The sequence below is a fragment of the Podarcis raffonei genome, chromosome 6 (assembly GCF_027172205.1).
Source record: "Podarcis raffonei isolate rPodRaf1 chromosome 6, rPodRaf1.pri, whole genome shotgun sequence".
Lineage (NCBI taxonomy): Eukaryota > Metazoa > Chordata > Lepidosauria > Squamata > Lacertidae > Podarcis > Podarcis raffonei.
This window is the reverse complement of record NC_070607.1, coordinates 96,174,828-96,200,885: the sequence shown is the minus strand read 5'-3', so window position 1 is coordinate 96,200,885 and position 26,058 is coordinate 96,174,828. Positions and strand designations below refer to the sequence as shown.

General features: G+C 48.3%; 1 protein-coding gene across 3 annotated transcripts; it reads right to left on the bottom strand.

Annotated features, from left to right (window-relative positions):
* Positions 1-1,380: 1,380 nt before the first annotated feature.
* On the bottom strand, positions 1,381-25,957 carry TBC1D20 (TBC1 domain family member 20). 3 transcript variants are annotated; one of them, XM_053394629.1, is made up of 8 exons: positions 25,684-25,957; positions 20,522-20,707; positions 19,830-19,910; positions 13,601-13,787; positions 10,367-10,468; positions 9,746-9,887; positions 6,761-6,945; positions 1,381-5,477 (listed from the first exon to the last, which is right to left on the bottom strand). In XM_053394629.1, exons 1-8 carry the CDS (start codon positions 25,940-25,942, stop codon positions 5,219-5,221), a joined length of 1,401 nt encoding a protein of 466 aa, XP_053250604.1. In that variant the 5' UTR covers positions 25,943-25,957; the 3' UTR covers positions 1,381-5,218. The 3 variants fall into 3 exon arrangements, with proteins under 3 accessions (XP_053250604.1, XP_053250605.1, XP_053250606.1); XM_053394630.1 differs by having other exon boundaries at positions 6,761-6,870; XM_053394631.1 differs by lacking the exon at positions 25,684-25,957 and adding an exon at positions 24,423-24,609.
* Between the last annotated feature and the right edge of the window lie 101 nt (positions 25,958-26,058).

Genomic DNA, 26,058 nt, shown 5'->3' with positions numbered 1-26,058 from the left:
GTAACTTAACTTGTATTGCTCAGGACCAGTTTAGTGAGGCTTTGTATTTGGGGTTTTGCAGTCCCGTGTTCCCAGATTCCTTCAGCCTAACTCAGTTCACAGACTTGATAAAAGCATAAAATGGATTCTTATCATCCGTCCTGGGGGCGCAGAATTAAGGCAGGTGCAAAATTAAAAAAGAAGGCGGCTGGGTTGATTTCAAACACAAAAGGTTTTCTTTTTGCTCCGGGTTTGGGGAATTGGGGTATTTCCTTTCTCATTTGTTTGTTCCATAAAATAAGAAACTGCTAGGAGATAAGGTGTTAAAATGCACCCACCAGTCAACCTTGTCTTGCATCTGCTGACTCGCAGCTATGTAAGTGTTTGGTCTGGGGCAATTAAAAAACCTTTGACTGCAAACCTGGAAATAAAAACTGAAGTGCTATCAGCACTGTTCTAAAATAGCTATTTTTGAAAGACCACCTTTGTGTGGGCAAATGATCCCATTCCAGATCTTTCTCTCCGGCTTTCCCAGCTCTGAAGAATCTTTTGCTTGTCTGAAATAATTCTAAAACATCATGTGAGTCAAACAAGCGATGGATCCCGCTGACTGAAGGTGGAGTATTTAAGGCATCTGACCGGCTGCTGCTAGAAAAGGGATAGCAGACTTTTAAAAAAGCAGGGAGGGCTAATCCACGTAGGCCTGCCTCCAGGCAGAGATTGTTCAAAGCAGCTGCTGCTTAGGGCAGCCTTATTATACATCACGGGGTCAACCCCATGAAAAGCTGATGACTTGTTCCGTCACATGCAGAAGCCGTTTCAAACAAGCTCATTGGGAGAACGCTGCCTGTGGGATCAGGCCAAAGGAGACTCCCCTAATTCTCGCAGTGGCTGAACAGATGCATAAAGGAAGCTCAGAGGGGACAACAGGGCTCTCCCCAGGAACTGGTATTACATACCAGATGGTAAAGGTAAAGGGACCCCTGACCGTTAAGTCCAGTTGCGGACGACTCTGGGGTTGCGGCGCTCATCTCGCTTTACTGGCCAAGGGAGCCGGCGTACAGCTTCCGGGTCATGTGGCCAGCATGACTAAGCCGCTTGTGGCGAACCAGAGCAGTGCACGGAAACGCAGTTTACCTTCCCGTCGGAGTGGTACCTATTTATCTACTTGCACTTTGATGTGCTTTCAAACTGCTAGGTTGGCAGGAGCAGGGACCGAGCAACGGGAGCGCACCCCATTGCAGGGATTCAAACCGCCGACCTTCTGATCGGCAACTCCTAGGCTCTGTGGTTTAACCCACAGCGTCACCCGCATCCCATATACCAGAGACTAGCAAGCAGCTAAAACGAGTCAAAGTGGGTCAGGGAAGAGGAGGAAACGCAGTGCTGCAAACGCATCTGTTTAGCAAGTGGGTATAGTGTTTATTTGGTTGTTGGGGTATTTTTTTACACAATTACAAGCCTTGTACAAATCTGCATTTTACATACATATGTATAATCTTTATACAGAGTAGCAACTTCATCAGAGAACGCTTATGCACGAGGAAAGAATTTCCCCACGGAAGGTGGCTTAGAGTTGGTGGGCATCTCCCTGGCCATGATTTTGACCCAGGACGTCTGGCGTTGCAGCCTGTAACGGCAGCAGCCGTTTCTTCTTCCAGCTGCCTCTCCCCTTCAGAAAGTGCTCATTTTTTTTGACACACCTGTTGCCGTATCTATTGCGGGTTGGCAACAGCGAGGCCTGCACGAGTCGTGAAGGAGCACCAACAAAGGTAGCCTGCTAGTCTATGCAAAGTGGCCCAGTTGGGTGTCACTTAAACCACCGGGTATTTCTACTGGTCTGCAACTGCGTAGACCAGCAGGCTGCCCTACAAGCCTGGCTAGTTGCAAAATGCAACAGGCTGCTCAGTGGTTTCCTAGTGTTAGCAGGCAGGCTACAGTAATGGTTCAGTCCCCAAAGTCCAAGGGACACTCTGCTTTAGGGAACCTGGCAGAACTGTAGCGTGTCACCAAATGCATTCATGGTGGCCACCTGCTTCGGCATGAGTTCCAACAGTTACCGCAAGCAGAGTCAGCGACTTTGCAGGAGACACAAAGGCAGAGATATGTGGCTGTCAAATTCACCAGCCTGCAGCAATGCACATCAGAGGGAAGAGACAGCCTGGGGCTTAACTCTTGTCTCTGCACAGCTAAAAGGATGGAGATAAAAGGTTAGTCCCACCTCCCGTGGCTTCACATACATGATGGTCTTCCATGTGGTTTATTCTTGATGCATGAGTTTCTCCCTTCATTGCAGTCAATGGAGAGCAAAGTGTTTGCGCTCACTTGTTCTGCTCTTCCCTCTGGGATAATAAGGGTCAGTTTATACTTTCAGCTAAATCAAGTGGCAAAGCTTGCCTTACAGTTATCACTCCAGGCTTCAGGAGGTGTGATGTCCTCCCCGCAGGCAGAAAAAAAGCACGTGTGGGGGGTGGGGAAAAACAAGGCTGAACCCTTTCCCCTGACAGGCTAGTTTTCAACACACAGAGAATATTATCTCACATATGAGAGCATTCAAAGCTGCTGCAGTCTCACTTTACTAGCGGATTCTGCTAATTGTAATCAGCTGGTTTTGTGTGCTTTCAGCTTAAAAAGCTGGTGAATGCTGATCATGAAACAAATCTTCCCCTCGCCACCGCTGCACGAAGTTTCTTTTCCGCAGATTCTAGACCTGCTGAAATTTGGGGTTTTTAATACATATCTATATCTGGTGGTAGCTCATGTGAGAGGGAGAGGAAATGACTCTTCCATTTTAATAAACCAGAAGTCAGCCCATCATTGCCACAAGGAGCAGAGGGAAGAGGGTGCCTGTCTTAAACCTTTTTCTGCATTCTGCTGCCTGAATAACACGGAACAGCTTCGGGCCAAGGCTGCATCCAGCCTCGTTCAGGCTGCAGGTGCAGCTTCCACAGGTCTCATATACACCTCAAATGGCAAGTGTCTGAACCTGCTAGGAAACCGTTTCCTGCTAAGGCAAGAAGAAAACCCACAAGGGACAGGTAGGCCTCCTTCTAAGTCTTCCTCTTTTAGCCTTGATTTTCATAAAGTGCTTAGTCAAATAATGCTTCACGTGTTTCTTCCATCCCACACCATCCGGTAACGAAAAGCCCCAGCCCTTGCAGCAGGTGTCAATCATTCAAGCCCCTGCTCTTCCAGAGGAACGCTACGATCCACACTGTGGCCACCTGAGAAAGGCGTAGCCAATGTGGATGTTTCAGGTGTTGCACTCCCAACTTCCTCAGGGATGATGGGAGCTGTAGTTTAACATCTGGAGAGCACTGCATTGGCTACCGGGGACTAAGATGACACTTTCAGCTCCCTGCTTTTCACTGTTGCTCGTGGGACATGCTGGTATCCCCACGCCCACGGCTTCCTGATACCACAAGGCCCACAACCAATGGGTGGCAGGTTGATCTGCCTCCCACCAAAGCTAAACGGCACTGCCCCACTGGAGAAGAAAAGCTTCCCCCTAAAAGACACCAATAGCTGAATGACTTGGTCGCAGGAAGCACAGTCCAAATAGAGAGGCAGCAATGTGTCCTTCTGGGGTCAGTTCTCGGCTTGGTGAGAGGATACTCCCAGCAGGCAAAACAGGGAAAAGGAGGTCTCTCTGTTATTCTGCCCCCTGTCTTTCCGGTGACTGCAAATCCCAATGCACAGCAGAATCCAGCACTCTTTAAAGCAAAACAAATGCATGCACTCGTTAGCTCTAGGCCTTTCTACCATGTCGTTAAGGGCTCCAGGCACTGTGGCGTCCTCTGGGAGCTGCTCCTTTTGAATGGCCAAGTCTGCTCATCTTCCAGGGTAGATGGAGCAACCTGGGCTTCCGTCGCTGTTGGGATGAGTTCATCGCAGCAGATAGCAAAAGGCCACAGGTCCCAAGTGCTCTGCTGTCTGCTCAAACGTGACAAAGTTGGTGAACGCAGCATTACCATCAGCCTCAGGGCTGCCAGTTTGACCAAGCAGTTGGGTCCTTGGTTTGGACTTTCCTTCGCCCTCCACAGTAATGCTTGGCCGACTGAGAAGGTAGTTTTACAGGTGACTGAATACATAATTGCCATCAGGGAAAAAGGACTCAGTTGTGTAAATTAGGTAAGGACACTTGTGAGGGTTTATTAGCAGAGGAAGGAGGTAGAGGTGCATGGGGGTTTATCTATGGAGTGCCTGGGACTTTGGATTGAGTGGACAGTTTCTGGAAAACCCTTCATGCATGACAATACGTCCATTTCTGTTAGTGGCTCAGATCTTTTAAAGCACTTTTCTTTCCACATCAAATACATTGGTCCTGCAGCAGGGCGAAATTTCACAACAGGAAGATCTCTCCCTTAACGGAAAGATCATTAACGGAAACTGCTGCTATTGATTTTGCAAGATGGTAGCAACAGAAATAACTCTGAAAGCCATAATGGACCACGTTTCAAGGAGTAACTCCTCATGCGCCAGATGCAGAATTTCCTACTCGGGCCTGGCTGAGAGAAATAGCTGTGCTGGGGTGGCTGGGTGACAGCTACATGGTCTCCAAGATGAAACATGTTCATATGCTTGCAACCCCTGCTGCAGGCTTCGCAGTGGAGAGAGATAACGTGAGTCAATCTGCTACAGACCTCAAAAGCAAAAACAAGCAGATTCCCAGTGTTTTGACTTGTTGGAAACTGCCTCTTCAGTTCCACATCTAGGAATGCAGGCAACTAAATAGGTGAGAGGGAAAGGAGGGGAGGACACCTCTGAACGGCTGGGCCCAGACTCATCTCCCCTCACTCCATCTCAGTTAATATTGCAGAACCAGCACCGTCCCTGAAAATATTCTTCTGTTTCTTCCTCTCCCATTTTGCCAAAGACCCGGAGGGAAGAATGGAAGTTCTCTCAAGTGCTACACAGGCTACAGGCCCATGAACAGGGCAGGAAGCACAGCAAAAAATGAGGTTCTTTAGCCTTGTAGTAACCAAGGCAGCCACTTCCCTTGTTCCGAAAGAGGTTCCCCAGAGGCTCTGGGTGCTCAGGGAGGACGACGAAGAGGAGGTGAGAGCAGGATGACTGCAGGTCCAGGCCTGGGTGGCTTGAATTAGTAAGGCAGGTTGCAGGAGGGGGGCAGGAAAGAGAGCAGGGGCTTCAAAAACCCAATTTGCCTTCTGCAGACATGGCTGCCTATGCCTGGTGCACCAAGCTGGACACGGTAAGCTGGGAACTTCCTCCTCGACTCTCAGGGGAATATCTGGAGTTCGAATTTGGGTGCCCACTCGAGCGCGCTCTTCACCACAGCCAAAGCTGCCGCGCCGAGCGCCACCGTCAGCCCCATGACTGCCAGCTTCACAAAGCGGTTGGTCCTTGGTTTCGTTGCCAAGAGCATCTTTGCCCGCTCCTCCGCGCGGAGCCGCTCTCTGAAGCGCTGCCGGAGAACAGTGTCGGGCCGCTGCTGGGCCGAAGCCAGCTCAAAGTCTTTGAAGGTGGAAGCAGCCGTCCTGTAGGGGAAGAAGGAAACAGAGGCAGGGCACGTCATTCCAAGCAGCCAGGCAGGATATGGTTCTCCTGCTGTGGAGAAGAAGGAGGAGGAGTTTGGATTTGATATCCCGCTTTATCACTACCCAAAGGAGTCTCAAAGCGGCTAACATTCTCCTTTCCCTTCCTCCCCCACAACAAACACTCTGTGAGGTGAGTGGGGCTGAGAGACTTCAGAGAAGTATGACTAGCCCAAGGTCACCCAGCAGCTGCATGTGGAGGAGCGGAGACGCGAACCCAGTTCCCCAGATTACGAGTCTACCATTCTTAACCATTACACCACACTGGCTCAGGGTATCACAATAAATGTGGAAAGCACCCCTGAAGTCAGTTGTGTTTTCCGGATCTTGGAAACTAGCAACTTTACCAGGAGTTAAAATTCTCAGGTTAGGTTCTCTTAAAAGGATATGGGCAGGAAGCTCACTTCCTAGGGATCAGTCCACCTCAGACGAGGGAATGGAAGAGCAGATCAGAGTTGCCTGAACTCCTGAAATGACCTTGCTTGAACTCACATGGATACCTAGAAACAAGCAGCCAGCCCCATTCTGTCTACACAGGCAACTTCTGAGACCCACAGCCAGCAGGCGAACCAGCCTGCAGCTGTTATCAGAGCCAGGAGACGGCACTTGTAGAAACCTTGAGTGACCTTATCTTACACAGCAGGCAAAAGGGACAACGGATATTTGAGATGCTCAGAAGAGGATAGTGGAGCTCTCACGCGCTCTTTATCTTTCAGGGCCGCTGTTTGAGTTTCTTGCTCCTTTTTTTCTGCTGCAGCAGACGACATAAGCAGCTACCGAGTGAAAACTCAACTGCTGGAAGGGCAAGCTACTTTTCCTCAAACTGAAGTTTTAAAGGCAGAGAGTGGGTTGCCTTTTCGGCACATGGAGGAGAAATCTCTGCTTCTTTCTGAATTCCTTAGTACTGCTGGTAGTGTGGCCAGGATGTGCAGAAACTGCCTTTTTGACTGCTGGACCCACGACTGGTCTCGCCCAATCCACCAGAGCCTGTCTTCACATGCAGGGGAAGTCCCTAACTCATTGAGGGTTTGAGATCCACCCGCTACCCTCACCTGGTTTAGCCGGCCAGTCGAAGCCGTTCCCGGGGTGTGGCCGCTGTCGCATGCTGACAGCTTCTAGGAGCCTCGTGTGAGAGCGGAGCGCAGGGTGGGGGGGTGGGGACCCCAGGAGGAGTATGCCGTGCTACATCTCCACTAACACCCCAACTAAAGGCCGTCATTACCCACCTTTCGGCTTGCTGCTGAGCAGCCTCCCGGGCAAGTTCCGATGGTGGAAACTGAACGAAGAGGTCTCCAGCTCGACTGATCAGGGTCTCGTATGGAAGGTCTTGTGGGATCTGCGATAAAAGATGGTGGACGGAGGCCATGTCACACTCGCAGGCGAGAACCTCCGGTGCGCGATGGAGCACGATCTGCAGAGAAGCAAGCAGCAACTCAGTGATCCATGCGATGGTCACCTCCAGGCTTGAGTGCTGTAATTCGCTCTACGCGGGGCTGCCCTTGAAGCTGTCCCAGAAACTCCAGCGGGTGCAGAATGCTGCAGTGAGGCTCCTCACAGGGTCTCTGCCACGGGAGCATATTCACCCAGTGCTTTTCCAGCTGCACTGGCTCCCGGTGGAGTACAGGGTCAGGCTTAAGGTGCTGGTTTTGACCTTTCAAGCCCTTCACGGCCTAGGACCCTCGTAACTATGGGACCACCTCTCCCGGTCTGCCCCATGGAGAGCCTCAAGGTGCATAAATAGCCACACCCTAGAAGTCCCGGGCCCTAAGGAAGTTAGATTAGCTTCAACCAGAGCCAGGGCCTTTTCAACACTGGCTCCGGCCTGGTGGAACGCTCTGTCTCATGAGACCAGGGCCCTGCAGGATCTGGTTTCTTTCCGCAGCACCTGTAAGACAGAGTTGTTCCGCCTGGCCTTTGGCTTGGAGCCAATTTGATTCCCTCCTCCTCTTTCTTTTCTCTTTTTCCTTTCTCCTCCTGTGATGAGGCTGTATTTTAATGTTTCAATATTTAATGTTGCATTTTAATCTTGTTTTTAAGTTGTATTCATTCAACTTGTTTTTATTATTGCTTGTTAGCCGCCCTGAGCCCGGCCTTGGCTGGGGAGGGCGGGGTTTAAATAAAAATTATTATTATTATAACTCAGCTTAGGTGGCGCACGGCACCAACACTTCCCTGTCACAGGGCTACCGTCGCCAAAGGTTCAAAAGGTCCCTGCCACCTGTGATCTCATGTGACAAGAGTTTCAAAAAGCATGGGGGAAACGCAGAGAATACTTCACAAAACTGTGCCCTAAAATACATACCTGGACTTGTTTCGATTAATGTCTGCAGGAGACTTTGTAGATATTTAAGTTATAATTAGAAAAATCTTAATAATTATTCATAAAGGAAACAGCTTATAAGAAGTAAATAAGGAGGCCAGATACAGGATAAAGGAAGTCTTTTATTTGGTTGTCTGTATTGTTGTATGTTATGCTCATTGTATGTTATGTTCACGTTTAATGAGGATGGATTTCTGTATTGGGGAGGCGGGGGGTTTATGTTATGTTGTAAATAAAATTCCATTTTTTTTAAAAAAAGGAAAAGGTCCCTGCCAAAGGGTGCTGCAAGGAGGGTTCCACTCTAAACCCTTTGGGTATGCCCCCGTTTGTAGTTTGGTTTCTTTGGAAATAGCGAGTGAAACGCAGTCCACGTGTCTCCCTTACAATTTTCCTGCATTGCAGGGGGGTTGGACTAGATGCCCCTTGGGGTGTCTTCCAAAAATTATATGATTCCATGAACTGTGGCAAGTCAAAATTACCTCCAGGCAACCAGATGCAGCCCTCGTGCTGCTGCTGCTGCTGCTGCTGCATGTCAGAGTTGCCAGGATAAAGAGAGCGCAAGCACTCATGGCTCCACAGCAGCAGCTCGCCCTTGACTTTATGGATAGGTAAAAGGTAAAGGTACCCCTGCCCGTACGGTCCAGTCTTGCCAGACTCTGGGGTTGTGCGCCCATCTCACTCTATAGGCCGGGGGGCCAGCGCAGTCCGCAGACACTTCCGGGTCACGTGGCCAGCGTGACATCGCTGCTCTGGCGAGCCAGAGCTGCACACGGAAACGCCGTTTACCTTCCCGCTAGTAAGCGGTCCCTATTTATCTACTTGCACCCGGGGGTGCTTTCAAACTGCTAGGTTGGCAGGCGCTGGGACCGAGCAACGGGAGCGCACCCCGCCGCGGGGATTCGAACCGCCGACCTTTCGATCGGCAAGCCCTAGGCGCTGAGGCTTTTACCCACAGTGCCACCCGCGTCCCTGACTTTATGATCCATTGTCCTCTGACAAACAGCAGCCTTCCTCTCCAACATGCAGAATATTTCCCATCCCTATGGTATGGACTGCTGGCAACCTTTTCTGTGAAACTTCTCTGCCCAAGCACAGCAAAACTGATGATGATGATGGTAATAATAATAATAATAATAATAATAATAATAATAATAATATGCTCTAGTTATCTCCCACTTGGACTACTGTGATGCGCTCTACATGGGGCTACCTTTGAAGGTGACCCGGAAACTGCAACTAATCCAGAATGCAGCAGCTAGACTGGTGACCGGGGGCGGCCGCCAAGACCACATAACACCGGTCCTGAAAGACCTACATTGACTCCCAGTACGTTTCTGAGCACAATTCAAAGTGTTGGTGCTGATCCAGCGCTGAGGACCTTCTGGCAGTTCCCTCACTGCGGGAAGTGAGGTTACAGGGAACCAGACAGAGGGCCTTCTCGGTAGTGGTGCCCACCCTGTGGAACACTCTCCCTTCAGATGTGAAGGAAATAAGCAGCTATCCTAATCTTAAAAGACATTTGAAGGCAGCCCTGTTTAGGGAAGTTTTTAATATTTAACGTTGTATTGTTTTTAACACTCGACTGGGAGCCGCCCAGAGTGGCTGGGGAGACTCAGCCAGATGGGTGGGGTATAAATAAGAAATTATTATTATTATTATTGTTATAGCTTAACGCAAGGAGAAGAAGCAGATGCTCTCTGCTACAGACTCAAGCTTGTTTTCTTGATGGAAGGTTTGCAACTGGAACTCTATGCTGAAGGCAAAGCAGCCGCTAAGCAGCAAAGCTGTCTCTTGCAGCTCTATGCACCTTAAATCATTTTAAAGGGGGCGGGAAGCAAAAAGCACAGCCTGATTTGGTTCATGTTCCACTGCTGAAGTGAGCGACACCTACCACTGCTGCAAAGTAGATTGGCATTAGCGGGTGGCATGCCAGGAAGAAGTCGTACAACCGCACGACGTGTCTGAAGTCAGACAGCACGTGTCCAAACCAGGTGATCAGCCAGCTGAGAGCAAAAATGGTCCCTACTTCAGCTCTGTGCAAAAAAGAGGAACAAAGAAACAAAAGGGTCAAGGTAAAGCATCCCGTTTGCTCAACCATTCCCCCCCCCCCCCCGGTTGCAAGTTGCATCTGGGATGGCTGTTCTCCTCATGATATGGCATGGGATTCAGCAGCAATTCAGGGAGGGACAAGCTATCAAAAGAGCCTTGTAACATCTTCTTCCTTGGAGGTTGCCAAGACTGAACAGGTGTCTGCCTATCAGAAATGCTTTTGGATGTCCCACTTCAAGGTCGCTTCCAATTCTATTTCTCGGAGAATACAAAGGAATATGGACACAGAAGGCCTAGAAGCCACTAACTGCATCACCAAATTCTCCAAGTTTTGCTTCTCAAGAGGGGTGCTGAAAAAGGCACTGCTCAGCCATGCTAGGAAGCAGTAAAGGAGGACTTCCTAGAGTTAACCTTCAATTGCATGCATTTTTTTTAAAAAGGAAAGTGCAGCACTTCTACCTACCTCTGCATGAAGTCGTGCAATTCTGGATTCACCTGGTCTATAATGGGCATCAGGTAGTTTAAGATGTGCTTGGTGTTATCCATTGTCGGGTCCATAAAATCCCTGCCAGGCAAAGCAGGTCTGGTCAGCCAAGGCATGAGGCAGCGTGAAGCAAACGCTCTCTTGTTTATCACAGACAGCAAACGGTGCAAAGCAGACCAGAAGCCAAGAGATACCCAAATGCCCAGGGAAGTGGGAATAGCTTTGGCTCATGGGGATGGGATACTTTTTGGTTCCAGCAACCAGAGGCTCACTCGCAGTATACGGCGTGCAAGTGTACAAACTTGAACACAAGAGAGGCTGTTGCAACAGAGAAACACAAGTGACCATGCAGGTCCAATTTTTCTATTTTAGAAAAGGAAAGTCACCAGGACTCCAGCAGAAAAACATGCAGAAACCCTGAAGGCGTGGGTCCAAAGTCATGGCTTGCTTTTGGAAAACAACAACACACTTTATGTTCTTGAGAAAACTATGTTCACAAGCGGCTTGGTGCACTGTGAATGCCACAATTGCTTCGACACAGACTGAAAGCAGACTGTGGATCTAGACACTGGCCATTGCCACTAGCCACTAACGTTTCTGCAAAAGCTAGCTTCAGGAAAGTCTGGCAAGGGCTGGTCCTGAGAAGAATCTGGGGAACACAACCCTCTCTCCCAGCAGGCTCTGTAGATTTAACACACTCCTTCAACCTTTGCCTCAACTTCTAGTTAGTATTTAGAAAGGGTGTGAGAGTGATTTCTCTGCAGGAGGCTGGCCTGGCTTTTGTTTGGGACTGGAATACTTAACTCTCACAGCTGCCCAGTCCCTCCCATTGCAAACAAGATAACAATGGATGGAAATTGGGAAACAGCAGCAGCAAAGCATCAGGCATTCATCAGCCTCTCTTATAACTGCACCTGCCATCCCACAGTACAGCGAAATACATTTTTTCTTTGTCCTCTTTTAAGACTGTTCTATTGTGCGTATTGCAACTCTGTTTGTATTGCAGTTACAATAAGATCAGAATAGATTATGTCCTCTTACTTCTACCCAGAAGATTTTAATCCATCCAGTCCCTTCCCCACTGCGCTTTTTCACTGAGTTGGGCAGAACTACCACTGCCTTATCAAAGTGCAGCAGAACGTTTTCTAATCTACATCAAGAAGCAACAGCAAAAGCAACACAATGCTGATTCCTGGGCAGAATAGTTCCTGGGAGCTTTAGGTAGCACAGTCCTAGGAAGGGTGCAATGTCTATAGCAAAGGAGACCTGGGTTTCAACCATCTCTATTACAGAAACCCAGTGGAAGTGCAGGAAGGAGGTGTTGAATCTTTGGGTGGGATTCACCCAACAAACCCATCAGTGGAAACCCTATGTAAGGGCTTTCGCTTGCACAGTGGGGCTTCCTTCTCCTTGCCCATTCTACCTTTGGCCCTGGAGTGGGTGGCAGAAACCCCAGAACGGGGGGAAGGGAGAGTCATTCCATCTGGCAACCTAATACGCTTGCACAGATGGAACGTTTGTAATAGCACAATGTTGAAACCTACCCTTTAATTTTTTTAATAAACCTGGGTGACATGCAGAGAATGTGGTTCAGAGAGGAGGGGAATTGGACTTCTCCCTTCAGAAGGGTCTGCATGTCCCTCCTCCAACTGAGCACGCTAACAGTCAGGAGGTAGGGGACGTTTAACCGTCATTAAAGGTAAAGGTACCATTAGGTCCAGTCGTGGACGACTCTGGGGTTGCTCGCTCATCTCACTCCATAAGCTGAGGGAGCCGGCGTTTGTCTGCAGACAGCTTCTGGGTCATGTGGCCAGCAAGACTAAGCCGCTTCTGGCAAACCAGAGCAGCGCACGGAAACGCCGTTTACCTTCCTGCCGGAGTGGTACCTATTTATCTACTTGCACTTTGACATGCTTTCAAACTGCTAGGTGGGCAGGAGAAGGAACTGAGAAATGGGAGCTCACCCTGTCACGGGGATTTGAACCGCTGACCTTCTGATCGGCAAGCCCTAGGCTCTGTGGTTTAGACCACAGTGCCACCCCCGTCCCTTTTAACCCTCATTGGGAGGTTGGGAGGCTGCAAACCCAAACAGCGGGAAGTGGAAAGAACACAGGCACTAGGCAGCTCCACTCAAGAACCAACCCCAGCTCCCTTAGCGGGAGGCTGGTGCACAGTACAAAGGCTTTAAGACCCACTGTGGCAGGAAAGGGCCAGAGCTTAGTGTTAGAGAACATGTTTTGCATGCAAAAAGGTGCCAGGTTCAATCCCTGGCGTTTGCAGGTAAGGCTGGGCATGTTCCCTGCCTGAAAGCATAGAGAGCAGCTACCAGTCAATGTAGGCAACACCAAGCTAGGTAGACCAATGGTCTGACTCAATATAAGGGAGCTTCCTATGTAAATCCCGTTGGATGTGCTCAGAGCAGGGGTAGGCAAACTAAGGCCCATGGGCTGGATGCGGCCCCATCCGGCCCAATCGCCTTCTCAATCTGGTCTGCAGACGGTCTGGGAATCAACGTGTTTTTACATGAGTAGAATGTCTGCTTTTATTTAAAATGCATCTCTGGGTTATTTGTGAGGCATTGGAATTAGTTCTTCTTTCCCCCCCAAAAATATAGTCCGCCCCCCCCCCCAAGGTCTGAAGGAGAGTGGACCGGCCCATGAAAAAGGTTGCAGACCCCCGGCTCAGAGAGAGAAAGTTGGAGATCTGGGGGTTCCAAGGTAAGAAGAAGAAGAAGAAGAGTTTGGATTTGATATTCCGCCTTTCACTCCCCTTAAGGAGTCTCAAAGCGGCTAACATTCTCCTTTCCCTTCCTCCCCCACAACAAACACTCTGTGAGGTGAGTGGGGCTGAGAGACTTCAAAGAAGTGTGACAAGCCCAAGGTCACCCAGCAGCTGCATGTGGAGGAGCGGGGAAGCGAACCCAGTTCCCCAGATTACGTGACTACCGCTCTTAACCACTACACCACACTGGCTCTCAAGGAGCAACTTGAGCATCCTCGTTTTCACTGTGTGGACTTTTCTTCCTGGCTCACTCCTTGTTAAAGGCAGAGGCACCATTCTGCGGCAGGGACCTAACAGCCACCGCTAACCTATTCCTGGAACCCAGGTGGGTCACCATGTGAATTCGCCACTGCGCAGCAACCCGGGAGCCTGCTCCATGACTCCTTTCCGGCTCCGCAGTCCAGGGGTGCTCTCTAATGCAGACAAGAGTACCTGAGGTGATGGGTTGAAAGCTTTTCCACGAGGGCCGTTGCCAATCTCTCTCCAACCACAAGTAGAAACGTGACCACGATGTCGTGGTAGCCTTGGTAGTAGTGAAGCTGTGGGTTGCGCTGCAAGACCTGCAGGATGCTGTCAATCAGCTCTTCCTGCAGCCCCTCCCTCTGCTCATCTGGCATCCCTGCAGGGCAAGCAACAAGAAGGGTTCAGAGAGTTGGCAGTTGAGAACATCCACCTGACAACATCCTGCATCTCAGTGACACGAGTTACTTCAGCTGCCTGTCTCTCTTGTCTCCTGCCAGCTGAAGACACATAGATCCAAAGGCAGAATCATTAAGGGATTCCTGGATTTAACAACAGGGGTTAATTATCTCCTCAGCCCCATTACTTTCTTGTGCATACAGTGTGCAGTCCCGCATGGCCAAACTCAATAGCAGAAGCTCAGTAAGTCTGCACTACAAGCATAAAGCAGTTAGCCAGTCACTGTATCCCTGCAAGGAAACCTGGTAATAGCAGTTTTACAGCATCTCTATCTGAAGGTGGGCATCCCTTGGTTCAAGCAATAAATCCGATAATTTCCCAGGCAATTTATCTCTTATTTTAATCACAAGTCTCGCAGCTTCATTGAATATCAAAATATCACTGGTGCTCAGAGGGAGACTCAGTATTTGGTTCCTTCAGCTGCATCTTCAGGAACTTAGGCGGCAGCAGGACTTGGGGGGAAAAGATCCTGCTGTGATCTTGAAGAGCTGCCGCCAAAGACAGTCAGGACCCAGGCTAGATGGACCTATGACATTACTTGGCACAAGGCAAGGCCATATTTTCATGTGTTTAGCTGGCTTGAGACAGTTTAAAACGCAACACCCTTCAATTGGCTAATTGTTCCAGTGCAAGAGAAGGGAGTAGTTTACACTTGTGCAGTTAGGCTCCAAACTTTCCAGCTACAAATATACTGGGTTGATATTCTGCAAACATGAGCACCCTCTGGTAGTACACAGGACCCTTTCCTGCACAATGAAATACCAGCAGGATTGCCAGTGGCAAACAGAAGAGGAAGCTTAGAATAGAATCATAGAATCATAGAATCATAGAGTTGGAAGAGACCACAAGGGCCATCGAGTCCAACCCCCTGCCAAGCAGGAAACACCATCAGAGCACTCCTGACATATGGTTGTCAAGCCTCTGCTTAAAGACCTCCAAAGAAGGAGACTCCACCACACTCCTTGGCAGCAAATTCCACTGTCGAACAGCTCTTACTGTCAGGAAGTTCTTCCTAATGTTTAGGTGGAATCTTCTTTCTTGTAGTTTGGATCCATTGCTCCGTGTCCGCTTCTCTGGAGCAGCAGAAAACAACCTTTCTCCCTCCTCTATGTGACATCCTTTTATATATTTGAACATGGCTATCATATCACCCCTTAACCTCCTCTTCTCCAGGCTAAACATGCCCAGCTCCCTTAGCCGTTCCTCATAAGGCATCGTTTCCAGGCCTTTGACCATTTTGGTTGCCCTCCTCTGGACACGTTCCAGTTTGTCAATGTCCTTCTTGAACTGTGGTGCCCAGAACTGGACACAGTACTCCAGGTGAGGTCTGACCAGAGCAGAATACAGTGGCACTATTACTTCCCTTGATCTAGATGCTATACTCCTATTGATGCAGCCCAGAATTGCATTGGCTTTTTTAGCTGCCGCGTCACACTGTTGGCTCATGTCAAGTTTGTGGTCAACCAAGACTCCTAGATCCTTTTCACATGTAGTGCTCTCAAGCCAGGTGTCACCCATCTTGTATTTGTGCCTCTCATTTTTTTTGCCCAAGTGCAATACTTTACATTTCTCCCTGTTAAAATTCATCTTGTTTGTTTTGGCCCAGTTCTCTAATCTGTCAAGGTCGTTTTGAAGTGTGTTCCTGTCCTCTGGGGTGTTAGCCACCCCTCCCAGTTTGGTGTCATCTGCAAATTTGATCAGGATGCCCTTGAGTCCATCATCCAAGTCGTTGATAAAGATGTTGAATAAGACCGGGCCCAAGACAGAACCCTGTGGCACCCCACTAGTCACTCTTCTCCAGGATGAAGAGGAACCATTGATGAGCACCCTTTGGGTTCGGTCAGTCAGCCAGTTACAAATCCACTGAGTGGTAGCATAGTCAAGACCGCATTTTACCAGCTTCTTTACAAGAATATCATGGGGCACCTTGTCAAATGCCTTGCTGAAATCAAGGTAGGCTACATCCACTGCGTTCCCTTCATCTACCAGGCTTGTAATTCTGTCAAAAAACGAGATCAGGTTAGTCTGACATGACTTATTTTTCAGAAATCCATGCTGACTATTGGTGATCACAGCATTCCTTTCCAGGTGCTCACAGACTGTTTGCTTAATGATCTGCTCCAGAATCTTCCCTGGTATTGATGTCAGACTGACTGGGCGGTAATTATTTGGGTCCTCTCTTTTCCCCTTTTTGAAAATAGGGACAACATTTGCCCTCCTCCAGTCTGCCGGGACTTCGCCTGTTCTCCAGGAATTCTCAAAGATGACTGCCAGTGGTTCTGAAATCACATCTGCCAGTTCTTTTAATACTCTTGGATGCAGTTCATCTGGCCCTGGAGACTTGAATACATCTAGACTAGCCAAGTATTCTTGTACTATCTCCTTAGTTATTCTGGGCTGTGTTTCCTCTGCTGAATCATTTGCTCCAAATTCTTCAGGTCGGGCATTGTTTTCTTTATCGGAGAAGACTGAGGCAAAGAAGGCATTGAGGAGTTCAGCCCTTTCTGTGTCCCCTGTTTGCATTTCACCATCTTCTCCTCTGAGTGACCCCACTGTTTCTTTGTTCTTCCTTTTGCTACGAACATACCCATAAAAGCCTTTTTTGTTGCTTTTAACCTCTCTAGCAAGCCTGAGTTCATTCTGTGCTTTAGCTTTTCTGACTTTGTGTCTACACGTGCTGGCTATTTGTTTGAATTCCTCTTTGGTGGTTTCCCCCCTTTTCCATTTTTTGTACACATCCTTTTTTAATCTTAACTCAGTTAAAAGTTCTTTAGATAGCCACCCTGGCTTCTTTAGGCACCTTCCATGTTTCCGTCTCATTGGTATTGCCTGAAGTTGTGCTTTTACTATCTCCCTCTTAACAAACTCCCAGCCATCATGAACTCCCTTTCCTTTTAGTATTACTGTCCATGGGATCTCACCCAGCACTTCCCTAAGTTTTATGAAGTCGGCTTTCTTAAAGTCGAGAAATTGAGTCCTAGTATGCTTGGCTGCTCCTTTCCGCTGTATAGTAAACTTCAGAAGAGCATGATCACTCGCGCCTAATGATCCTTCCACTTCTACCCCACTAACCAGGTCATCAACATTGGTTAGGACCAGATCTAAAATGGCTGTTCCTCTTGTAGCTTCTCCCACTTTCTGGACAATGAAGTTGTCTGCAAGGCCAGTGAGGAATCTGTTTGACCTTATGCTCTTGGCTGAGTTTGACATCCAACAAATATCCGGGTAATTGAAGTCCCCCATTACTACTATCTCCCTTCCTTTTGCATGCTTGGCCATCTGTTCCAGGAAGGCATCATCTATGTCCTCCGTTTGGCTTGGGGATCTATAGTAAACTCCCACAATGAGGTCACTGTTATTCTTCTCTCCCTTAATTTTGACCCAAATGCTCTCACTTTGGCTTTGAGGTTCTAAATCTTGGATCTCTTCACAGGTATACACATCCCTGACATATAACGCCACTCCTCCTCCTTTCTTGTCTGGTCTGTTTCTCTGAAATAGATTGTATCCCTCCATTATTACATTCCAATCGTGGGACTTATCCCACCAGGTTTCAGTGATGCCTATTATGTCATATTTAGTTTGCTGTACCAAGAGCTCAAGCTCATCTTGTTTATTTCCCATACTTTGCGCATTAGTGTACAGACATTGAAGTCCATTAATCATTCCCCCGTGTCTCTTATTTAAGGATTTTTTCCTCCCACCACTAGGTCTGCGTGCTGTTTGCTCCATTCGGTCTATGACATTTGGATGATCATCTTCATCAATTGATAGACTCCTACCTTCAGGAGCACTGTCTCCCTCCCCCACATTAGTCAGTTTAAAGCCCTCCTGATGAGGTTTCTGAGATTTTTTGCAAAAACATTCCTACCAACCGTTGTGAGGTGCAGCCCATCGCTTGCCAGAAGTCCATCTTCAAGAAACTGCATTCCGTGATCTAAGAATCCAAACCGTTCCTGTTTACACCATTTGCGAAGCCAGTTGTTCACTTCCACTATTTTTCCCTCTCTCCCTGGGCCACGTCGTTCAACTGGGAGGACAGATGAGATGACAATTTGTGCATTTAATTGCTTCAATTTCCTGCCCAGAGCCTCGTAATCTCTTTTGATCTTCTGGAGGCTATTGCTTGCAGTGTCATTGGTTCCCACATGAACCAAGAGGAAGGGGTATTTGTCAGTGGGTTTTATGATTCCTTGCAGTCGTTCAGTTACATCTTGGATCTTAGCCCCGGGGAGACAGCACACTTCCCGAGACATCTTGTCAGGCCCACAGATCACTGCTTCTGTTCCCCTCAGTAGGGAATCCCCTATCACCACTACACGCCTCCTCTTAGGTCTGGTCGGGGTTCTTCCGTGAGCTGTCCGTTCCAAGGTCGCCTGCACATTCCCTGAAGACTGCCTTTGCTGCTCGTCTTCATATACCTGATCGACTGTAATGAGGGAGAGATCCTCAAATGGAGTCTGCTCTTCGTCTTCCATGCTAGGGGAAAGGACCTCAAAGCGATTGCGTATTTCTAAACAATCAGAGCGAACCCTGGGCCTCCTACTTCTTTGAGTCACGTTTCTCCATATATCTGGCTCCTGTGTTGGTGAACTAGCCTCCTTCTCAGGGGAGTCCCCTGTCTCCTCCTTGGTGGAGACGGTGTGCTCTGTTGCTTCCAAGAAGAGCTCCAGCTCTCTAATTCTTTGGAGCGTAGCTACACGTTCCTCCAGTTGCTGGACTTTGTCTTTTAAGAGGGCAATCAACATGCAATTGCTGCAGGTAAAGCTGCCTGCAACCTTTGGCAAGATGGCAAACATTGCGCAGGAACCACAGGCGACTGCAGCTGTTCCCTCACCCTCCATCTTGAGAAGGTGTCGTTGGGGGTGACTACAGCGGTCCTCCATCACAAAAAGCGTGAAGACAGGACAAATAAATCCCCCCAAATAAACCTCTATCTCCCCCAACAAACGTTTGAGACTAGCTCCCCTAAATCTAAAAGATGGATCAAACTGCCGCTGCCCTACAAGCTCTGACAAGCTCCTCCCACAGCTAATCCCCTACCTCAACAGAAGCCCTGCCCCCTCTGACCTTTGCACAGAGAAAGCAGCTAATCAGCCACAAGAAACTCACACAAGAAAACCCTTTTTGTTCCTTCTTCAGCCGCTGCCCTACAAGCTCTGACAAGCTCCTCCCACAGCTAATCCCCTACCTCAACAGAAGCCCTGCCCCCTCTGACCTTTGCACAGAGAAAGCAGCTAATCAGCTTCTCTCTGCACGGAGAAGTTCTCTCTGAACTGGATCTGCTGGCAAAGTGACTCAGCTTAGCACATTAAGAGTCACCAGCTCTTTCACTTCAGGCTGAAGAGTACCATGGTCTGAGGCAAGCAACAGCTAAAGGAAGCATACAGCAGCATCACCCATTGGTGGGGAGTGAAAACACAAGCGCAGATAAAGAAACAGAGGACCTCCCTCAAGACTCACTTATTCTGGGCCACTGGGGTGTTGCTAGGGCAACAATATCGCAAGCAGCATGTCTAAGCTATCAACTTAAACTAGTTCAGGCATCATGGTTTTCTACTAGGGGTAGATGGTTCAGTCTATTCCCAGCTCATGCCAACTTTCCATGTATTTATTCCTAAATCTGTTCTGTCCCATTTCCACATTTACCTGTGAATTTCTTAAAGCAAAATATGTGTGGAAATCTATAACTAAATTAATATTTCAATGTACGTTTTGCTGCAAAATACTATGTCAATGCATACATTTCATAAATACTTTTTTTTTCCTGAGCCAAGAAAATCAGAGAAGTGTGAAATCCCAAAGGATGATTGTGCTCCAATCTGCATATAAGTGTGGGAGGTGTAAATTAGGTCATTTCACTAGAAATGCAGGCCAAATGAAATTCTCTGTCATCTCTACTTTCAACCCAAGGGATTTCTGCAGAGACCCCACAGCTGGAAGTAGAGAGTGCTTCTTGTACCTGGAGGAAAGCGTCGGAGAGATCGCCTCACATCCAGCAACACTTGCTGGTAATCTTTGTTGTCCTCCCGGAGTTCCTCACCTAGGAGGGATAGAAGAGTGTCACAAATCCACAGTAGTCACAAAAGGAGGACTAGCCCCAAGGAACTATGGAGGGAAGTGTGTTTAATACAACCATAAAAACTGAAACTGAATACCTGTTAACAAGTACTCATCAATGTTCAAAACATGGTTTGATCTATGCAATGGGACACTAACAACACAGGTTCTGAGCACCAGGGAAACATCAGTCTTAAGGGTAGCACATATTGCAATGCCATCTGAACAGGCTTCTCTTCACCTGCTAATTGCACCAGACAGCACCAGCTGCACTTCCAGATGGATTTGCTGCCATTTGTGGGGGCTGCAGCTAAAAGGAGTTTTACTGGATTCCTGGATTTATTTATTTTTATTCTAAACCATTCCTGGATCTGCGTTTTAATAGCATTAAATATGCAAGAGGGTGAAGCCACAGAACAACTCTGTGTGAATACTAAAAGCCATGTTAATGGAAGACAGCTCTCCAATTACATAAAAAAATAAATACTGTAAAACCAAAATGCAAACTGTTCTTTGTCTGAGTAATTAACCCCACACTCAAGCTCAAAGGTTCCCAGAGTCTTTCCCCAGATTGCAAGAGTTATGTGGCTTCACCTGGCGGAGGTGGCAGGTCCTCTGTGTTCACATTAAGCAGCTTTGGCCACACCCTGCAGCGAATCTCATCCATCAGAAGCCCCCCTTCGCTGATAGCCATGCGCCTGAGTGCAGCAACATCCACAGGCTCGCTGCTCAGGGCCTGGTAGATCTCTGCTTCTTTCCTTTTTTTCTTGGAATCACAGTCTGTGAGAAAAACAAAAATCAAATTCAAACCAGCCTTAATAGCAGTTTCGCCTGCTAATGATTGTGGCCTTAAAAGAGGACAGTAATTTGTTTACAAGATGGGGAAAGTGGGGCGCTAGATCACACTGGCCAACCCACCAAATCAGCAGGGTGTTTTCTACAGTGTAGTTAATAAACTTGTTTAAGAAGAAACCAAATAGTTGACCAAAAGGCAATGGTGACACAACAAACATCAGATGGGCCAATGCAAATATCGCAGGCTAGTAACTTTGTGACCTCTTGGCTGACACTCTGCTGTTTCATTTATGGAATCTTTAGCTTAATGCTCTGAAAGACAGAACTGCTCAATTGCCACATAGGACACTTTTTTCCTTTCAGTTTAGTATTGTACACAATTTGGTATTGTACACTCAAAAGATCTGACCGTCAGTCTCCAGCTCAACAGAATCACATCAGAAAGTGTTGCATCACAGAAAGCTTTCTTCACACCAACACAGACACGTAACCTCATTCCACTGAATCACAAACTAAGCAACACCTGCGTCAGTAGCACTTGGTACTTGACTGTTGCTAAAAACCAGCCGATTTGTTTTTAATGCAAAGGTTAATAATAATAATAATTTTATTATTTATACCCCACCCATCTGGCTGGGCTGCCAGCAGTAATAAGGCAAGCACAACGCAAGCACATGATCCAGTATAACCTTTTAAAGATATGTGACTGTTATGCAAAGCAGCAGGCTAAATGCATTGGGCACAATACAACAAGCCCCCAAAGTTCTAAACCTTTTGCGGTTTCATTGTGAACACTGCTACACATCTGGACCAGAGCCACCAGAAAAAGCTGGTGATAATCAGCTGCTTTATTTTATGTTCATATACTTCTCCAGTGCAAGAAGGACAGTGGGGGGTGCGGAGCAGCAACAACCTCAGGGAGCCAAATATGTGGAAGCATGACCAGTTTGCATTTAAAAGCCTCTTTCATAAGACTCTGTTTGTGCAATTTGCATCCTTAACACCCACTCTTAGAATTCAGATGGGAGCTGATTTGAAGGGCTCTAACTTGGCAAGGCAACTTGTCACTCTGGATAGTTTTGCAAGACAACAAATGACCCAAAAGGAGGGCACCAAAAACCCTCACACACACCCCCAATTACACAACCCCCTGCAGTTTGCAACAGTGCCTTAAAAACTTTGCTATGCAGTGTGTAACTCTTCTGCGTTTCCAGCCACATACAGAGGATTGTTTTGGCAGGAAATTTCATGAGTGCTCAGTTTCTACAGAACACAATGTTGGAACTTGGAAAGCTACATGCCACTTGACAGAAATCATCCCAAAATAAGCAAGACGAGCAAACAGAAGAAGGATTTCTTTCTACTTGACTCACAGTCTAAATAAAAATTGACCCTGGTTTCTTTCTCTTTCACTCTATCCTCCTTATTGCTAATTTGCACAGGTGTCATGACAGAGGAATGGAAGGTCCTCAGTGCTCTGGTTCCCAAGGACGGCAGTAGCCGAGACAATTCTGTTTTGCACACACATGACTTTAGTGAAGAAGTATGAGTGGAATAAAGGACTGTTTCTCCCCCAAAAGAAGCCCCGCAGTGGCACAGGCAACAGTGAAATGGATTGCATACATGCAGGAGGGTGGCTAAAAACTTATCTGCCTAAAAGGAATAATTCTGTTAGGTGTGAGATATTTTTCCTTATGAGGGCCACATTGCTTCTAGTGCAGTGGTAAGTGGGGCCAGAAGCAAATGTAGGTGCAGCAAAGAATGCTAATTTTGCTTTTGTACAGCAAGCTTTTTCTATGCATGTCCCTCTCAATCAGAGTTTAACAGCACATTCTAGCCAGACAAAAAGGAGGCTGCAAAGCAGGGCTGGTGAAGGGTGTGTGTCCTGGGGAAAGTCCCATTGTATTATATGTTGGATAACTTTTTTCTGCTGCAAGTTGCTTGGAGACCTTTGGGCGACAAGTGTCTAATAAGTCCAATAAATGAAATGAATGAATGAAAGGTAGAAACGGCTGCACCTGGCTCCTGAGCTTGAGGTTCCACACTTCAAGGTTAGCTCCTAGACCAAGAGCTTTCCAGCCCTCAGCCAGGCAGCAGCTGTGTTTCAATTTCTTTTACTGCTAATTTTAATCATTTATAAATGTTTTATTTGCTTTTATTCAAACACTTCTTGTAAACTGCTTACAGGTTTTACAATAAAACAGTACCTAAATTTTGTTAAAGGGACGCGGGTGGCGCTGTGGGTTAAACCACAGAGCCTAGGACTTGCTGATCAGAAGGTTGGTGGTTCGAATCCCCGTGACGGGGTGAGCTCCCGTTGCTCGGTCCCTGCTCCTGCCAACCTAGCAGTTCGAAAGCACGTCAAAGTGCAAGTCGATAAATAGGTCCAGCTCCGGCGGGAAGGTAAACGGCGTTTCCGTGCGCTGCTCCGGTTCACCAGAAGCGGCTTAGTCATGCTGGCCACATGACCCAGAAGCTGTATGCCGGCTCCCTCGGCCAATAAAGCGAGATGAGTGCCGCAACCCCAGAGTCGTCCACGACAGGACCTAATGGTCAGGGGTCCCTTTGCCTTTTTATAAATTTGTTAAGTGAAAGTATGCGCATATCAGAAAGAGAGAGAACACCTTCTCTGCAGTGTCCCTGCGGATGGGTCCTAACCCTCCTGAGGGAAGCCCGCCCCACCTACTTCACTTTTGCACTGGAAGCGAAATGGTTTGAACACCCACCTGTCTCAGCACTGCCGTGGGGCAGGGGGAAAGCAGCTTCCTCCCACCCATAGCTGTCAACCTTCCCTTTTTTTGCGGGAAATTCCCTTATTTCAGCGCCGCTTCCTGCTGCTCTCCCGGATTGTTATATATCCCGTAGACTGTCTCCAGGACATACCTGAAGGAGCGTCTCCACCCCCATCGTTCTGCCCGGACACTGAGGTCCAGCACCGAGGGCCTTCTGGCGGTTCCCTCATTGCGAGAAGCCAAGATACAGGGAACCAGGCAGAGGGCCTTCTCGGTAGTGGCGCCCGCCCTGTGGAACACCCTTCCAGCAGATGTCAAAGAGATAAACAACTACCTGACATTCAGAAGACATCTTAAGGCAGCCCTGTTCAGGGAAGTTTTTAACGTGTGATATTTTACTGTATTTTTGGTTTTTATGGAAGCCGCCCAGAGTGGCTGGGGAGGCCCAGCCAGATGGGCGGGGTATAAATAATAAATAATAATTATAATTATAATTATAATTATTATTATTATTATTATTATTATTATTATTATTATGAGGCTGCTGATCCCTTATTTTCAAATCTGAAAGTTGACAGCTATGCTCCCACCCCCATTCAAGGGGCCTCCCACTGCAGTGCTTTGGAATAATCTGCCTCCCCCCAAAAAATAATTAAATAAACTACACAGGGAACCAGATGGCGGGAGTCGCAGTTGCTTCACCTGTTCGACTTCTGCCTGACACTTCTGAGAAGAGAGGGGAGGAAGCGTCACCCGTCGCCCCGCCCACCCCCGGAACGGCCCCCTCCGATTGGCTCCTGCCTCCTGAGCGAGGGGGACGGGGCGTGGCCTCCTCTCTGCCCCGCCCCTTCTCCCTCAGGGCCGCGTCGCCCCTCAGCGGAGCCAAGGCCTCCCTTTCCCCCCTCAGGCGCCCGGCGGTCAAGTCGGCCGAGGGCCTCGCACCCCCGCCGGCCGAGCGGCCCGCGTACCTCGCCTCCCGTTGTCGTGCGGCGGCGGCGGCGGCCTCCGGAGGGCCATGGTCTGTGGGCGCCTCCGAGGAGCATCCCGGCCGGGCCTCTCCTGCTTCGTGTCTCTTTTTCCCCTCTTCCCTTACTCCTCCCTCCCGAGGCTCCGCCCACTTTCCGCTTCTTGCCCGCCTCGGCTGGCGCCTGCCAAAGACGTCACCGCAGCCGCCAACCGCCGCGCCTCGAGCGCACGCCGGAGAGGAGTAAACAGCGCGCACCGCGCATGCGTTGCACCCGCCTTCCTCTTTCCTCTCACTGCTCTGTTTCTGTGCTCGATAGCGCAGCGGCTTTACCATAGATGTCGCAGGGAAAGGCTAGAGCGGCACGCAAAGGGTTCGGAGGTTGAACATAGAGATAGAAAGTGTAGAGGAGCAAACGCTTTTATGTGTAAGCTGCCAACCAAAGAGCCTTTTAGCACTGCCCATTTTATAATGTGCTGGCACACATTTAAAGAACCACAATGCCCACCTAATAATAATAATAATAATAATAATACATTTTATTTATATCCCGCCTTCCCCAGCCGAAGCCGGGCTCAGTTCGGCTAACAACAATAAAACAGTACAACATTCTAAAATCATTTCATTATAAAATTAATTCAACTCAAATTGATGGCAACCATGAGGCTAAAGTGCCTAATGCTGTGCCCACAGCTGGACAGCGTGTGATCTTGTGTTTATTTTTTACTTGACACATTCTGCGCAGATCAGAAAAATCTGAATTAAATCGGGGGGCGGTGGATGAGGACGACGTCACATGGATGATCAGAAAAATATGCAGGAGATACATGAAATCTAAATTGCCTAAGAAACCGTGCCTTAAGGACTGAGCACCCTGTGATTACCTAATCTTACACGCATGCTGCTGCTAAACCCAGCCAAGAACCTGAGGAAACATTTGCTCGTAGTGGATGAATGGAAAGGATCGGGAGAGACTGCATCAGATAATTCATCTGTAAAGTATGCACTGGATGGGCATGCAGTTTGGAGGAAGAGATGGAGGAGGAATTTGCACTTTGCGGGAGCGGATGGGTGGGTTTGATGTCTATGCATGGCCAAGTTGTGGTCAACTCACTTTCAAGTGAATAACTCAAAGCATGCCTGTATTGCAGTTGGTGAGTGTGTGTCCAGAGGGTGCCTACTGCTCCGCTTTTGAGCTCTGTTCTGATTGTATTTAACTGTAAAATAAATATAAATAACAGTACTCTTTAAAAAACGCACGGCACCTGTTTCTGAGCGCTTCCCGGCTGCTGCTGTTTTTGGCGAGTGGGATTCAATCGCATGCAGGCAAAACCAGATTGCGCAACCAGTGTCGACCTGCACCACGAACCCGAAGTTTTGCAAGAAAGAAAGTGACCGGTAAATTCCCTGTAAAGCGCCCTCGACTTGCAATGAGCGCCCGTTATCGAAACAGCGAACGTCGCCATTTCCGCAGCCGCGCCGGCAGGGGGCGCTCTGCGAGCTTTTTTTTAAAAAAAAAATCATTCGTTCGTTTCCACCCGGAGCGGTTTGAGCGTTGCCACGAGCGAGGCGGAACGAAAGGCTTCCCTCGCTCCGAGGGCGGAAGTGAGGCAGGAAGCGGGAAGCTGAGCTCCGAGGCG